Genomic DNA, 14,244 nt, shown 5'->3' on the forward strand with positions numbered 1-14,244 from the left:
ATTTGTTAAGACATCACATTTTCAAGACTATAATATAATTATTAAAGTAATTAATAGTTAATTAATCACTACATTTGATTTAATGCAAATTTTTTAGGGAAAAAATTCATCATTGATTGACACTTGGCAAAATACTTTATTTGACTATCATATTTTAATATTATATAAATATACATAGAATAATGATATAAAAATAATATTTTAAATAAATAGATAATTTTCTGACTTGATTAATAGTTTAAGTTGTCTATTAATATTTCTCATAAAACTCATGCAAATTTAATACAAAACAATTAGCATTGAAAAACTCGTATATTTAAAATTTATTATTAATTTTACAATAATTAGTACATATTATTTCAAAACAATTGAAAGATTTAAATTATTAATGCAAATTACAAAATATAAATTATTAATGCAATAAATACTAAACGCAAATCATTAATGCAAGTTTTGGGGAAAAATTTTATTACTACTTATTATTTCAAAGCAATTGAAAATTTTAAATTATTAATGTAAATTACAAAATGAAAATTATTAATGCAATAAGTATTAATTGTAAATCATTAATGTAAGTTTTGGAGGGAAATTTTTTTTTTGAAGACTATCATACTTTTATATATATAAAGATACAAATTACAAAATATAAATTATTATTGCAATAAGTACTAAACGCAAATCATTAATGCAAGTTTTGAGGGAAAATTTTATTACCACTTATTATTTCAAAGCAATTGAAAATTTTAAATTATTAATTTAAATTACAAAATACAAATTATTAATGCAATAAGTATTAATTGTAAATCATTAATGTAAGTTTTGGAGGGAAATTGTATTTTTGAAGACTATCCTACTTTTATATATATAAAGATGCAAATTACAAAATGTAAATTATTAATGCAATAAGTACTAAATGCAAATAATTAATTTGGGAGAAAATTTTATTACTACTTATTATTTCAAAGTAATTGAAAATTTTAAATTATTAATTTAAATTACAAAATACAAATTATTAATGCAATCAGTATTAATTGTAAATCATTAATGCAAGTTTTGGAGGGAAATTTCTTTTTTGAAGATTATCCTACTTTTATATATATATAAATATGCAAATTATAAAATATAAATTATTAATGCAATAAGTACTAAACGCAAATCATTAATTTGGGGGAAAATTTTATTACTACTTATTATTTCAAAGCAATTGAAAATTTTAAATTATTAATGCAAATTACAAAATGAAAATTATTAATGCAATCAGTATTAATTGTAAATCATTAATTCAAGTTTTGGGGGAAAAATTTCTTTTTTCAAAACTATCCTACTTTTATATATATAAAGATGCAAATTACAAAATATAAATTATTAATGCAATAAGTATTAAACGCAAATCATTAATGCAAGTTTTGAGGGAAAATTTTATTATTACTTATTATTTCAAAACAATTGAAAATTTTAAATTATTAATGCAAATTACAAAATATAAATTATTAATACAATAAGTATTAATTGCAAATCATTAATGCAAGTTTTGGGGGGAAATTTTTTTTTTTCAAAACTATCATACTTTTATATATATAAAGATTTTGTAATTAATTTAAATTAAAATTTAAATTTCTTTTAAGATTTTATATTTCTTTTTGTTAATTTAATTCAATTTAATTTTAATTTTAAATTATTTAATTATTTTTTAATTTAGCGACGGTTTTTCAAGAATCGCCGCTAAATTAAATTTTTTAATGAATTTTGTGACATTTTTTCAAAACCGCCACAAATATTAATTTAATATTAATTTAATTTTAATTTTAAATTATTTAATTATTTTTTAATTTAGCGGCGATTTTAAAAAACCGCCATTAAATTAAATTTTTTGATGAATTTTGCAGTGGTTTTGAAAATTGCCGCAAATATTAATTTAATTTTAATTATAAATTATTTAATTATTTTTTAATTTAGCAATAGTTTTTGAAAAACCGCTGCTAAATTAAATTTTTTAATGAATTTTGCGGCGATTTTTTTAAAAATCGCCACTAAATAAAATTTTTTGATGAATTTTGCGGTGGTTTTGAAAACCGCCGTAAATGTTAATTTAATTTTAATTTTAAATTATTTAATTATTTTTAATTTAGCGGCGGTTTCTCAAAAACCGCTGCTAAATTTAATTTAATTTTTTAATTATTTAATTATTTTTTAAATTTAGCGGCGATTTTCTGAAAATTACCGCAAAATTGAATGTTTTAATGAATTTTGCGAAGGTTTTTCAAAACCACCACAAAATATTAAAAAAACCGTCGCTAAAATAGTATTTTGCGGGGTTTGTAAACCGTCGGAAAATTTCATTTTTTGTGGCGGTTTTAGAAACTGTCGTAAAAAAATCGCCGTTAAAAATCAATTTTTTTTGTAGTGGAGGCAGTAAATGAGAGCGACAGGCGAGCGCGAGCCAGTGAGTGAGGGCGAGGGCGAGCCGTGAGAGGCGAGAGCCAGGGCGAGAGGCGAGAGCGAAGGCAAGGGCGAGGACGAGAGATCGAACCAAAGAGAGGGAGAAGGGAGACGCGCGCAGAGAAGGGAGAAAGAGTTTTACAGGAGGAGGGAAAGAGGGAGAAGGGCAACAGGGTTTTATGGGTTCGCCGCCTCTTTAATTGATAATTTTTTTTATTAAATTTTATATAAATTTATGTAATATTAAAATTATTAAAGTAATTATTATTATTTATTTAATAAAATTGATATTAATGTAAAATTATAATAATGAATAAAATTATTAAAATTATGATAATTATTAAATAATTTATTATAATCATTTAAAATGTCATAATAAAATAATTTAAATCATTGCATTTTAAATTAATATTAATTTAAAAATATACTTATATTATAAATCTAATAATTATAATAAATTAATTTCATATATTATAAATACTACTTTAATAAAGAAATTGTAAAAGATACAAAAAAAAAAAACTCAAAAAAGTTATAACATTATTCTTTATATATTTTGAATGTTGAGTAATTTTTAAAGAATAAAATTTTGGTTACTTTGTCTTTCATATATGAAGAGTTTACCTCGTTGTTAGAGGTATGTAAACGATCGGTTCAATTATCAAATTAATTGAAAACCAACAAATTGAACTGAAAAATTAAACTGAACTTGTAATACCCCATGTTTGTATGAAGATGTCACGTAATTTCGATGAGTTTAGAATACCCAAAAATTGGCTTAATAGTAGTTATAAGTACCGAATTGACTGCAAGGAATTTCTCGGAGTGAAATTGTCTAAGGAAAATAATATGGTTTCGATGAGCATTCCGAGATAGGATTTATGGTATCGAAAGAAATCGGATCGACAACGATTTTCGGTACAACTAAAATGTAGCTGTTATTTAGGCTGTAAAACCGAATTGTTGTAGGAGGCTTCCGAAAAATCAACGAAACCCTAGGGAGGCTCCGATTTTGCGCAACGAGCAACCCTTTAGTGGTTTCGGGATGAAACAATAGCTCGGTGAGGATACTAGGGTGAAATCGACATTATCGATTAATTTTAAAGTTATTAATTTTACGTTTTCTGTATCAAAATTCAAATTAATTTAGAGTTGAAGGGTGTAATTGAAATTAAGGAGTTGCCCAAGTGATATTAGAAGAAAATTGGAATTCAAATGTGTAATTTCTCTTAATTAATGGTGCAATTTATAGTTTTATATATATATATATATATAGGTTGCGTGGAGTGTGCGCGTGAGTGGCCATACCCTGTAAGCTGCAACCATCCCTCTAAAAATCTTCAAGCCATGCCCTGCAAATCGAACGTGAGTTAGGGTGTTTTTCATGCAATAGGTGATGGTCGGGCAGTGAGGAGAGGACAAGGATCGCCTATAAATATAGGGAAGAGGGAATAAAGGAAAGCAAAGAAGAAATGAGGAGCAGAGCATTTGGAGAGCTTCGGTCGAGAGCAGCGACAGAGTTCGCGAGAGAGAGAGAGATCGAGAGAAGAGAGCTTAAGAAAGGGAGCTAGTAGGCCGCAACCAAGACCAGCAATGGTGGAAGGAAGCCATGGCAACCGGGCGAAGCAAGGCCAGCGGCTGGCCGCGAGCTTCCAGCAAGCTCGAGCAGGCGGAGGACACGGCAGCAAGCGACGTAGAGAAGGCCGATCGCGGCGAGAGGCGACGTGGCCGGCTGGTGGCAACCAGAGAAGGCCGCGGTGGCGGTTGGCAGCAGCGGAGGCTGGTGGCGAGTGGCGGCAGTGACGGCGCACAGTGGCTGTGCGAAGGGTGAGGAAGAAGAAAAAAAAAAGAAAGAAAAAAAAAGTTGCAGGGGAGGCGTTGGAGAGGATGAAGTAGGAAGAAGAAAGAAGGAGAAGAAAAGAAAAAGAAGAAAGAAAGAAAAGAAAAGAAGAAGAAAAAAAAAAAGAGAAGAGATAGCACGCAGAGGAGAAAAGAAGGAGGTAGAAGATGAATAGCGGAGGAAGAAAGAAAAAGAAAGAGAAAGAGAAAGAAAAAGGAAATTTAGGAAAAATAGAGAAAAATGTCAAAAAATAGGATTTAGATATTTAAATATTTTGGGCGAGAAAATAGTTTGGGCAGGTGTTTCGGGGATATGGCAAGTATACCGAGGAAGCTGGAGAGATTAAGTCAAGATAAGTAAAATTTCTTTGAAAATTTCAGAAATTCAAGAATATTAATTTATGAATTGTCGTAAATAAATATTTGAGAAAATATTTTAGAAATATTTAGTTTGGATTTATTGAGGAAAATTAGGAAGAAATAGAAAGAAAATTAAAGAAAATGTCAATAATTATGGTGATTAGGATGCTTTGAGGCGTAAGTTGAAGAGACTTGTGCAAATTTTGAGGTTGGCACGCAAATCGAGGTAATGCACGAATATCGAGGTAAATGATACTTCCCAATTAAAGTTAGTTTTACGGAAAATATTTGGTTGTAAGTGATTTATGTTTAAGAAACCCGATTCTCGGGAATGTTCTCATCATATTGACATACCCTGATATGTATCCATCACGTAGACTGCATACATGACATGACTATGAAATGCATAAATACACGTTGATATCATTGATCACGCGCATTTGAGGCCGTAGGGAGTATGAACTGGCACTGCTGCTTTATCAAAGGTGCACCTATACACCCCGGCTTCAAAAGATATGGCTGCAAAAATGGTAGGTAGCATAAGGGGTGCAGTTGACACCTACGAGGTAAGACATTACATACACACATGACATAACATTATGTACCCTTACTTAGATGATTCATCATTTAACTTGGATTTTGCCCCTGAAATATTCAAACGTTCCAGATAGAGATTGTAGCAAATTCGAGGATAAATGATGCATGAAATGGCACTTAGCAGAGTGCATGAAGAATGAAATGTATGTTACGTAGCCCCTATATTTAAGTTCTGCTATTTTAGATTCTGAACGTTTTGAGGAATGTTGAAAATGTAAGAATTTATGATTAATGTTAAGATATCAGGTTTCGATCTTTACTTCCGCATTTGATGTATACAGTGATTCTCTTTCGATATTAATGTATGGGAATTCTGGGATAGATTCGATGAATGATGTGGTTTAGCTTTAGTGTTTGAAAGAAAAATATTTATTGTCTCGGAATTATCCCAAGTTATAAAACGCGCCCGAAAAAGCGGGGCGTTACAGAACTGACCTAACTGATTAAAACCAATAAACTGAATTAACCGACAATAGAAAAAACTAAATATAGATTACATAAACTGAACCCATTAAATAAATCGCACAAACACATAAAAAAAATTAATTAAAACTAAATTAACCGATAAACCAAGCAAGCTAAAAAATCGAACAAGCTGAAAAATTGTGTGATGGTTATAAAATGACGTCGTCTTATAACCATAAAAACGCTATTATCTTAAACACTAGTCGATTCCATTATTTTTAACTAAAAAATATAATCGAAAACAAAAAACTAATTTTTCTTAAAAACATTAATTGAATAGAAGTGAATTTAAAAAAAATAAAATAAATCGATAATTTTAATTAATTTGATTCAATTAATTCGATTATACCCAATTTTAATTAATTTGATTCAATAAAGTAGTAAACAACAAAAATAAAATTAAAAATTAAAAAAATAATAAATTTTAAAAACTAACGATATATTGTCATACTAATAAAGAGATCAAACGATGATCAACAAAATAACGAAGAGATGATATTTAATAAGATGAGGTAATTTATTGCGACACCAACTAATGGTGCGAGGAAAGAGATAATGGCGATGATGACAAATGATTGATAATTGATTGTTGACAAATAATAGTTAGTGACTAATAAATACTGGCAAAGAAAAAAGAGAGATTTGGATTAGAATTTTTAAATTTATATAAAAATATATTTATTTTTTTCTTATTCAATATTAATGTTTTATGCATAACACTTAAACTTCAAAAATAAAAATTAACCTCCTATAGTTTTTTTATAGTATAACTATTAAGGGGAAAACCATTCCATATCTTAGTCTAAAAACATTTCGGACTTATCTTGATACTCTTTTATCCTGTTCATTTTAACAAACATTACTTAAATATATTAAATAAATATTTTATTATATATATTTTATATTTTTTAACAAGAGTAACACATGTCACTTCTTTAGTTGTTTATTGTGAATTACTTAATTATACATTTAATTGTTTCATTTCTATATAATTATTCTATTTATAGAAAGAAAGAGATTGACAAGATAGCTCCTAAATTCCTTTATATATAATGTAATCTCTTGATATTGTTTTATTTTTATTTTTATACACATGAAATGTATTAATTGATGTATTTAGAATTTACTAATATGATGATTTTTAAATTTAATATATTTATTTAAATTTTATATAAATTTAATTTTTTATATTCATCTCATGTTTAAATGCATATTTAATTTTTTATAAAATTTAATATTTATATATTTAAATATTTATAAATTAATTGAATACAAAATTTTATTTATTTATTTTTTGTTATTTAAACTAATATTAAATTTTAAGTTTTTATTTTTAAAGTTCGCGAGGGAACAACTTTCCGTCACTATATTTTAATAACAAAAAATTTAAAATTAAGATTTAATTTTTTAGTGATAGAATAGCAACAGAACTAATTTTGCGTCGCTAAAGTAGCGACAGGAAATTAAATCTGTCGCAAATTTAATTTTTTCATTTTTTTTAATTTAAACTAATATTAAAATTATTTTTTATTTTAAAATTTAGTGACGAAATTTATTTTCCATCACCAATATTCGCAACAGAATAGAAATTTCGTCTCTATATAAAAATTTAATTTTAATTTTTTTTATTATTAAAATTTAGCAACGTGAAATAATTTCCGCCGCTAATTTTAGCGACGGATTATTTTTCAGTCGCTAAAAAAATTTCTAAAATTTTTTCTTCCAATTTTTTTAGCAACAGAATTTTTTTTTGTCATTAAATTCAGTCGCTAATCCTAAAAAAAAAAAAAAAATTCCCAAAATCCATCACAATTCCGTTGCTAAATAGCAACGAAAATTTCCATCGCTAAATACTGAATTTCTTATAGTGTATATTGGATTATAGTAATTTAGAAATTTATTTTAAATATTTCTAAAGATTTATGCTTCAATGCTTGAAAAATTATTTTTTTTAAAAAGAAAACTTGGTATATCAAAATAAATTGAAAAATTATACTCTTTAATATAAATTATGAGTTAAATTATGTTTAATCCGTAAAAATGAGTGCATACACAAAGATTCCGCATTGATAAAGTGAACCAAATATAGGAGTTTAAGTAGAAAGACACACCACTAGAGGTAAACCTCCTTAAGTGTCACTCAATAGAATAATAAATTTGGAAAAAATAAATAATAAAAATAAAATATCAAGTGAATAAAAGTTTTGAAAGAAAAATAAAATTTACAAGGGTCGTCAATGAAGGCATATGGGAGAAGTTTGAAAAAAGATTTAATTTTTTTTCAAATTAATTATGACATGAAAACATACTCTGAAGAGAATGGTGCTTCATTAATTAGGGGATGGATAAGAGTTAAATAAGTTCAAGGAGTCTGAATCACTACTTTCCCTAACTTCACTAGATGAGGACATGGTAGAAGTTGGTTAACCCAAGTGTAAAGATATAAAAGACAGACCCAAATCAAGTTAGGGAAAAGAAGGATTAACCCACCTGGGGATAAGTACACTAATTCATCAAGGAAAAAACCAAGTCACAAAGGAAGGAATGACTAGGGTACACCTTGTTTGAGCTAGGGTCGTGTCTTGGCTAAGTCACCCCATGGCCTAGCTAGGGCCTTAACACATTGCCATGCCTCGTCGAGCTGACTGTTAAGCAGCTGCACTGCTGTGTGCGCCTTGTTGAGTTCATTGCCTACTCGAGCTTTATCACCATCAACCTCCATTGCCAAGTTGGATACCACTATTATTGAGTTGGGCACATTTTCTCGCACCATCATTGCCAAGTTGTTGCCTTGCTTCCTCGAGCTACCGAGCTACTAAGTACACTATAAAGTTTCACCTCTGCAAAAGCCTTTTATCATTTCACACTCAAAGTTCTCTAAGACTACATGAGCTGTTTATAGGGTTCAAGAAAAATGGTAAATGAGAAATCAAAAAATAATATCTCTTCTAACAGAGCAGTCATCCACATCTCCATCAACAATTATCATGAATAAATGGCTCTCAAAAACTTAAAAGAGATTAGCTTAGTTATCCCTCAAGTTGACCAAGTTTCTTAGCTCAAGGATTGGGAGCAAATGACGAGGGAACATGGAGAGAAATTACTCCACTATCCCTTTGAGTCTATCAATCACCATGCAACACACATGTGTCAGGGAAAGCCAATTTGAAGTCGCCATGTGTTTTCACTTGAGAATGTCGCGTGTCATTTAGATTCGACTCAACTCGAATTCGGATCTATTGTAGACATAGAAGATTCAGAATGACCTAGCCTACTCTTTTGAACTCGGTCAATTAGAAATTTCTCTAACAGACTCAGTCAACTAAGGATCTTTTTAATATCTCAAAAATCTCTACTACTACTTTAAAATCTCACCCCAACAGTCAAATTATACCTTGAATGTCACTCCATGTCATCTATAAATAGGATTGAATTCCTAAAGGTAAAAACACATTAATATAAGAATATTCTATATTTGTTTACCTTTTCTTTATTGATTTGAGACTCTGAGTTCTTTCGGAGAATAAAACCCCTCCACTTATAAGTATTGGATTAGAGGCAAGATTTAAATGATTGGTCCAACATCATCCTGCATCCATAAAACGTGTTGCACTAGGGGCATGAATTAGTTTTCTTTGGGTAATGGAAGGCTTCTCATGTAGTCTTGTTATGTATCTATACAGAGTGAATCACACAGTATAGATTGGATACACTTCATTCAAATAGGAACAGACATCACCACGAGAATTAAATTTGGTTTGACTTCTGTGCTCTTCACACCAATCAAGTTAACCATTGCATACCAATAAGGACAAGGATGTTAGAAATAGAAATAGACCAAAAGTATACTGTGATCCTTTATAAGTGTGAAATCATTATAATAAAAGTAAATTACATTTAGCATCAATAATATTTTATTAAATTACAATATGTATTCTTATATATTAAAAATTACACTAATCACCCTTCGGTCAAATGTTTGTTAAGAAATTTCAACAATTTCATAAACTTTAGGGTACCTCATGAAACTTAAGTATAATCTTAATGGATAATTTGATAAAACTTTAGGTGGACTTCTCTCTCTCTCTCTCTCTCTAGATATATATATATATATATTATGGGGAATATGCAATTCACAACTCTAAAGTAGTAGAGGATTCATGGAATCTGTTTTTATTCTCCGTTGCAAGTTTAAAAAAAGCATTTTCCTGGAAACATCAAATATATTATAAAGAGACAAGCTTTTAATTAATTTGAGTCATTTTCCTCATTGTAAACTTGGGGAACCAGACATGACAAGTGTCAAGTCTGGTCCTCCAATTTAAGAATCTAAGCCCGTTTATATTTATTGAAAAAAATATATTTTTTAACTTGCATGAAAAATAAAAATTACCTCATCTTAAATGAAATTTTTCATAGAAAATAGGACAAAATATGCTTTAATGGTTGTACCATAAAATTTAATTCTATGAAAAATATAGTATGTCAAATAGGAAAAATGAAATTCAATTATTCGAATGTGACATTTTCCATGAAATTTTCATACTATCAAACAGGGCCTAACTTCACCTGTATTCATTGACCTATTACGTGTTTTGACAGTTAAGAGTGGGCAATTGCCCTTAATTAATTTTGTAGAAAATATATTTTGTACTAAGTCCAATATTTTTCGAGATTTCCTCTATTCCTCACTAAATTGGATTATTTTACATGGCTCGACGCGTTTATAGATTGGCTTACCGAATAGGGTCAAAAAAACCCAATTGCCCTCTCCCACCTTCGCATATCTCATCTCTCCCTTCTCCCATGGCCGTGTGCAGAGCCCTCGCCTCCCTCATTCCTCTCTTCTCCCATAACGGTGTGATCACTGATTGCTGCGCCTCACTTTGCTTGTCGCCTCGTCGCCAGCATCGTCCCCTCGTCGCTCCTCTCCTCGTAGCCTCACCGACCGTCACTACATCCAACGACTGTTGACAAGGGACGGGCGAGGCAAGGCGCGCGTGGCGGTCGCCTGTCGTGCTGCCATGGGAGAAGAGAGAAAGGGCTATACGAACGACCATGGGAGAAGAGAGAGGCAGGGGCTGGGTTGTGTAGTGGCATCCTTGCAAAATTGTATTTTGGGCGAGGTATTTTGGTCTTTTCGACCCTATTATGTAAGCCTCTCAATGAGGCTGTCTAGCCTTGTAGTAGAACTCCACTAAATTTCAAACAAGGTGGCGTGTCCAATCACATCAACTATTTAAGTTTAGATTTATAAAGATTTGATTGTTGGATTTTGTTGATTTTTTTGTATGTAGGTCGATGGTGGTTGTCTTTGATAATCGAAAATCATCAACCACGATGGCCAGTGGTGATTGCCAGTGCGTTTATATGCGTGTTAGGTTTGGTCAAAAATTTAAATTTAGATTTACAGAGATACAACTGTTAGATTCAGTTGGTTCTTAGGTATGTTAGTCAATGAAAATAAGGGTGTTGGGTAGTTGCCTCTGATCACTAGAAACAATTGACCATGGTAATTGATGGCAACTACTAGTGAGTTTTTCAATTCTGATCAAAAATGAAAAATTAGATATATGAAAATCTAACGGTTAAATTTGGTCCACTTTTGTGTATGTTAACTTCTTTGACTTGATAATTCAAATAATAGATTTTAATTGTGAGAATATTTGTTTGACGACAATTATTCGTCGATTTCTCACCCGTATATATAATGCAATTAATTTTATATTATGAAATTTATGTTAAAAAAAAGTTAAAATTCATGTAAATGAAAATTTTGCTATTTTCAAGTACATTACACAATATGAAATTAAACTTTCATATTGTGTAATTTAATTGAAAAGTTAGAATTCATGTAAATTTGGCTATTTTGTCTAATTGAATTATGGGATGTTCAATCACATCAACTATTAAATTTTTACACCGCCACTCAAGTCCTTCGTCATTAATTCCAATTAAGGTGGCATGTCCAATCACATCAATTATTAAATTACAGAGGGCAAGGCAATAGATTATTATTATGTGTATAACTAACCTCACTCACACATGAAAAGGATGCGACCAAGTGACCCAACAACTCAAGTCCTGCTAATTTTTAGTTTATTTATTCATGTAGTCTGTTTTTTTCTCCCTTGCAAGTTTAATTAAGGAGCATTTTCCTGGAAAATGTCGTCTTCATCGTCTCTTACTTTCGCCGTGAGTAGGCAAGAGCCACGAGTGGTTGTGCCGGCAAAGCCGACGCCATGTGAACTCAAACCACTCTCCGACATTGACGACCAGCAGGGCCTCCGGTTTCAAGTTCCTGTGATAATGTTTTATAGAAAAAATCCTTCCAAGGATGGAGAGGATCCCGCCAAGACCATCGAAGCAGCACTCGCCGAGACCCTGGTTTTCTACTACCCGTTCGCCGGCAGGCTTATAGAAGCCAGCAACCGGAAACTCATGGTGGCCTGCACCGGCGAAGGGGTTTTGTTCGTAGAGGCGGACGCCGATATCGAGCTCGAGCAGGTCAGCGACCCGCTTCAGCTGGGGTTTCCGTACTTGGCGAAGCTTCTGCAAGATGTTCCCGGCTCCGATGGAATCATCGGTTGGCCTCTCCTTCTCATTCAGGTATTTTTGAATATGACGACTGATAGCCTATTTATAAAGATTAGTGACATTGAGATAAAAGAGCAATAATATATTCGTTGAAATTCTGCGTTTAATAAAAGGGCTTGGTCAAAACGATGCCAATAAACCTTACATTGGTTGGAACAATCAATGGAAGCTTGAATTGGTCGTTTTAACGGATTCACGGCCATATTAGCATCCTAAGATTTGCTTGATAAACTAATATAGAATATTAATGGTTCTTAATCTGAATTGAACCAAGAATCTTAAGAGTGTTGGGTTAATTCGGACCAAATATATTGGCACAAAGTTACAAACTAATTAATGAAACAATACTAATTAATTTGGATTGTGATCAACACATAGGTGACTCGTTTCCAATGCGGTGGCTTCGCCTTTGCAGTTGGCCTGAACCACACCATGAGTGACGCTTCTGGGCTAATCCAGTTCCTGAACGCCATTGCCGAGTTTGCTCAAGGCAAAGCAGGCTTCCCTTCTGTTACTCCCGTTTGGCAAAGGGAGGTTTTATGTTCGAGAAACCCTCCTCGGGTCACTTGCTTGCACAACGAATACGGGCCAGAGCTCGACCTCGAAGACCAATCCAACGGTGATGGGAATGAAACTATGATCAGTCGATGTTTCTTCTTTGGTACTAAAGAGATAGGAACCCTTCGGAGCCATCTTCCCCCGCAGAAACGAACGAGATGCACTAGGTTCGAGATAATTACAGCTTGTATCTGGAAATGCCGCACAATTGCGCTCGGCTTTGGCCCGAATGAGAGCGTTCGAATTTCATCCATTATCAATGGTCGTGGCAAGGCTGGGCTAGATATACCAGATGGATACTACGGCAACGTTTTTGTCTATCCAGCGTCGGTTTCGAAGGCCGAAACGGTTTCAAAATACCCACTGGAATATGTTGTGGAGTTGGTGAAGAAGACGAGGAGCCAAGCGATTGATGGCGAGTATTTCATGTCAGTGGCTGATCTTATGGTGACAAGGGGAAGACCGTTGTATACAAGGAAAGGGAACTTTATTATTTCTAATACGGCTCAACTGGGATTCGACAAAGTCGACTTTGGGTGGGGGAAGCCGGTGTACGGCGGGCCGGCTGAGGCCGTCTCTCTAATAAGCTTCTTCTCGAGTTTCAGGGACAATAAAAGAGGGGATGGGATTCTAACGGCGATATGCTTGCCGGGGTCGGCCATGCAGAGGTTCGAAGATGAACTGAAGAAGATGACCAAGGATGCTTTGAGAGATGTGAACGGTCACATCCCAGCGAGAATTGCATCTAAGCTCTAAAGTAATTGGTTGAAGATTAATTTGAATTTTCAAGATGCATGTATGTGTCTGGGTTTATCTGTGTATGCAAGTTCAATGTCACTTTATCAATTATGGGTCATGTATTAGTTATTTTGGTTCATGTCATTACGTAAATACAATGGGGTACCTCTAAGCACCCCGTTGTATTTGAGCTTGATAACATAAATTAAAGTATATTTTATTAAATTTTATACTAATTTATCGAAAATCATAAAAAATAAAAGATGAAATAAGGAAGAAGATGCAATGTTGGTGGCAAGAAGGGCCACCCTAACGAACGCGGCAAGGGAAAAGCAGGATGAGAGATATAATGATGGTTTTTCCTTTTTTTTCTTTCCTTTTGTAAGTTCTTCAACAAGAATATGGCTAGGTACTCACTTCAAGCTGTGCTTGAACCTTAAAAATGGGATCTCTAACACAAAAATTTTAGGGTCCATTTAGATAATTTAAAAAATATTTAAATTATCCAATTGAGTTAAACCATCAAAGACGTGACTAATTAGTCTCTCTAACACAATCCGACCCTATGGTCGATTTAGATAATTTAAAATAAACTTATTAAATTAAACTCTGGTTAACAATTTATCCATTTCTTAAACCATCTCAAAATTA

The 14,244-nt window shown here is 31.9% G+C and overlaps 1 protein-coding gene across 1 annotated transcript; it reads left to right on the forward strand.

Annotated features, from left to right (window-relative positions):
* The first annotated feature begins 11,751 nt into the window (after positions 1-11,751).
* Positions 11,752-13,829, forward strand: LOC127812610 (alcohol acyltransferase 16-like). The gene is made up of 2 exons (XM_052353045.1): positions 11,752-12,309; positions 12,676-13,829. Exons 1-2 carry the CDS (start codon positions 11,866-11,868, stop codon positions 13,609-13,611), a joined length of 1,380 nt encoding a protein of 459 aa, XP_052209005.1. The 5' UTR covers positions 11,752-11,865; the 3' UTR covers positions 13,612-13,829.
* Positions 13,830-14,244: the final 415 nt, after the last annotated feature.

Source organism: Diospyros lotus, chromosome 11 (genome assembly GCF_014633365.1).
Source record: "Diospyros lotus cultivar Yz01 chromosome 11, ASM1463336v1, whole genome shotgun sequence".
NCBI classification, from domain to species: Eukaryota; Viridiplantae; Streptophyta; class Magnoliopsida; order Ericales; family Ebenaceae; genus Diospyros; species Diospyros lotus.

What these genes read in the sequence shown, in the direction of transcription:
- LOC127812610 (XM_052353045.1), top strand. Translation starts at nt 11,866, where the DNA reads ATGTCGTCTTCATCGTCTCTTACTTTCGCCGTGAGTAGGCAAGAGCCA. An exon ending in GGCCTCTCCTTCTCATTCAG is followed by an intron (nt 12,310 to 12,675) that starts GTATTTTTGAAT and finishes ATCAACACATAG; the next exon opens with GTGACTCGTTTCCAATGCGG.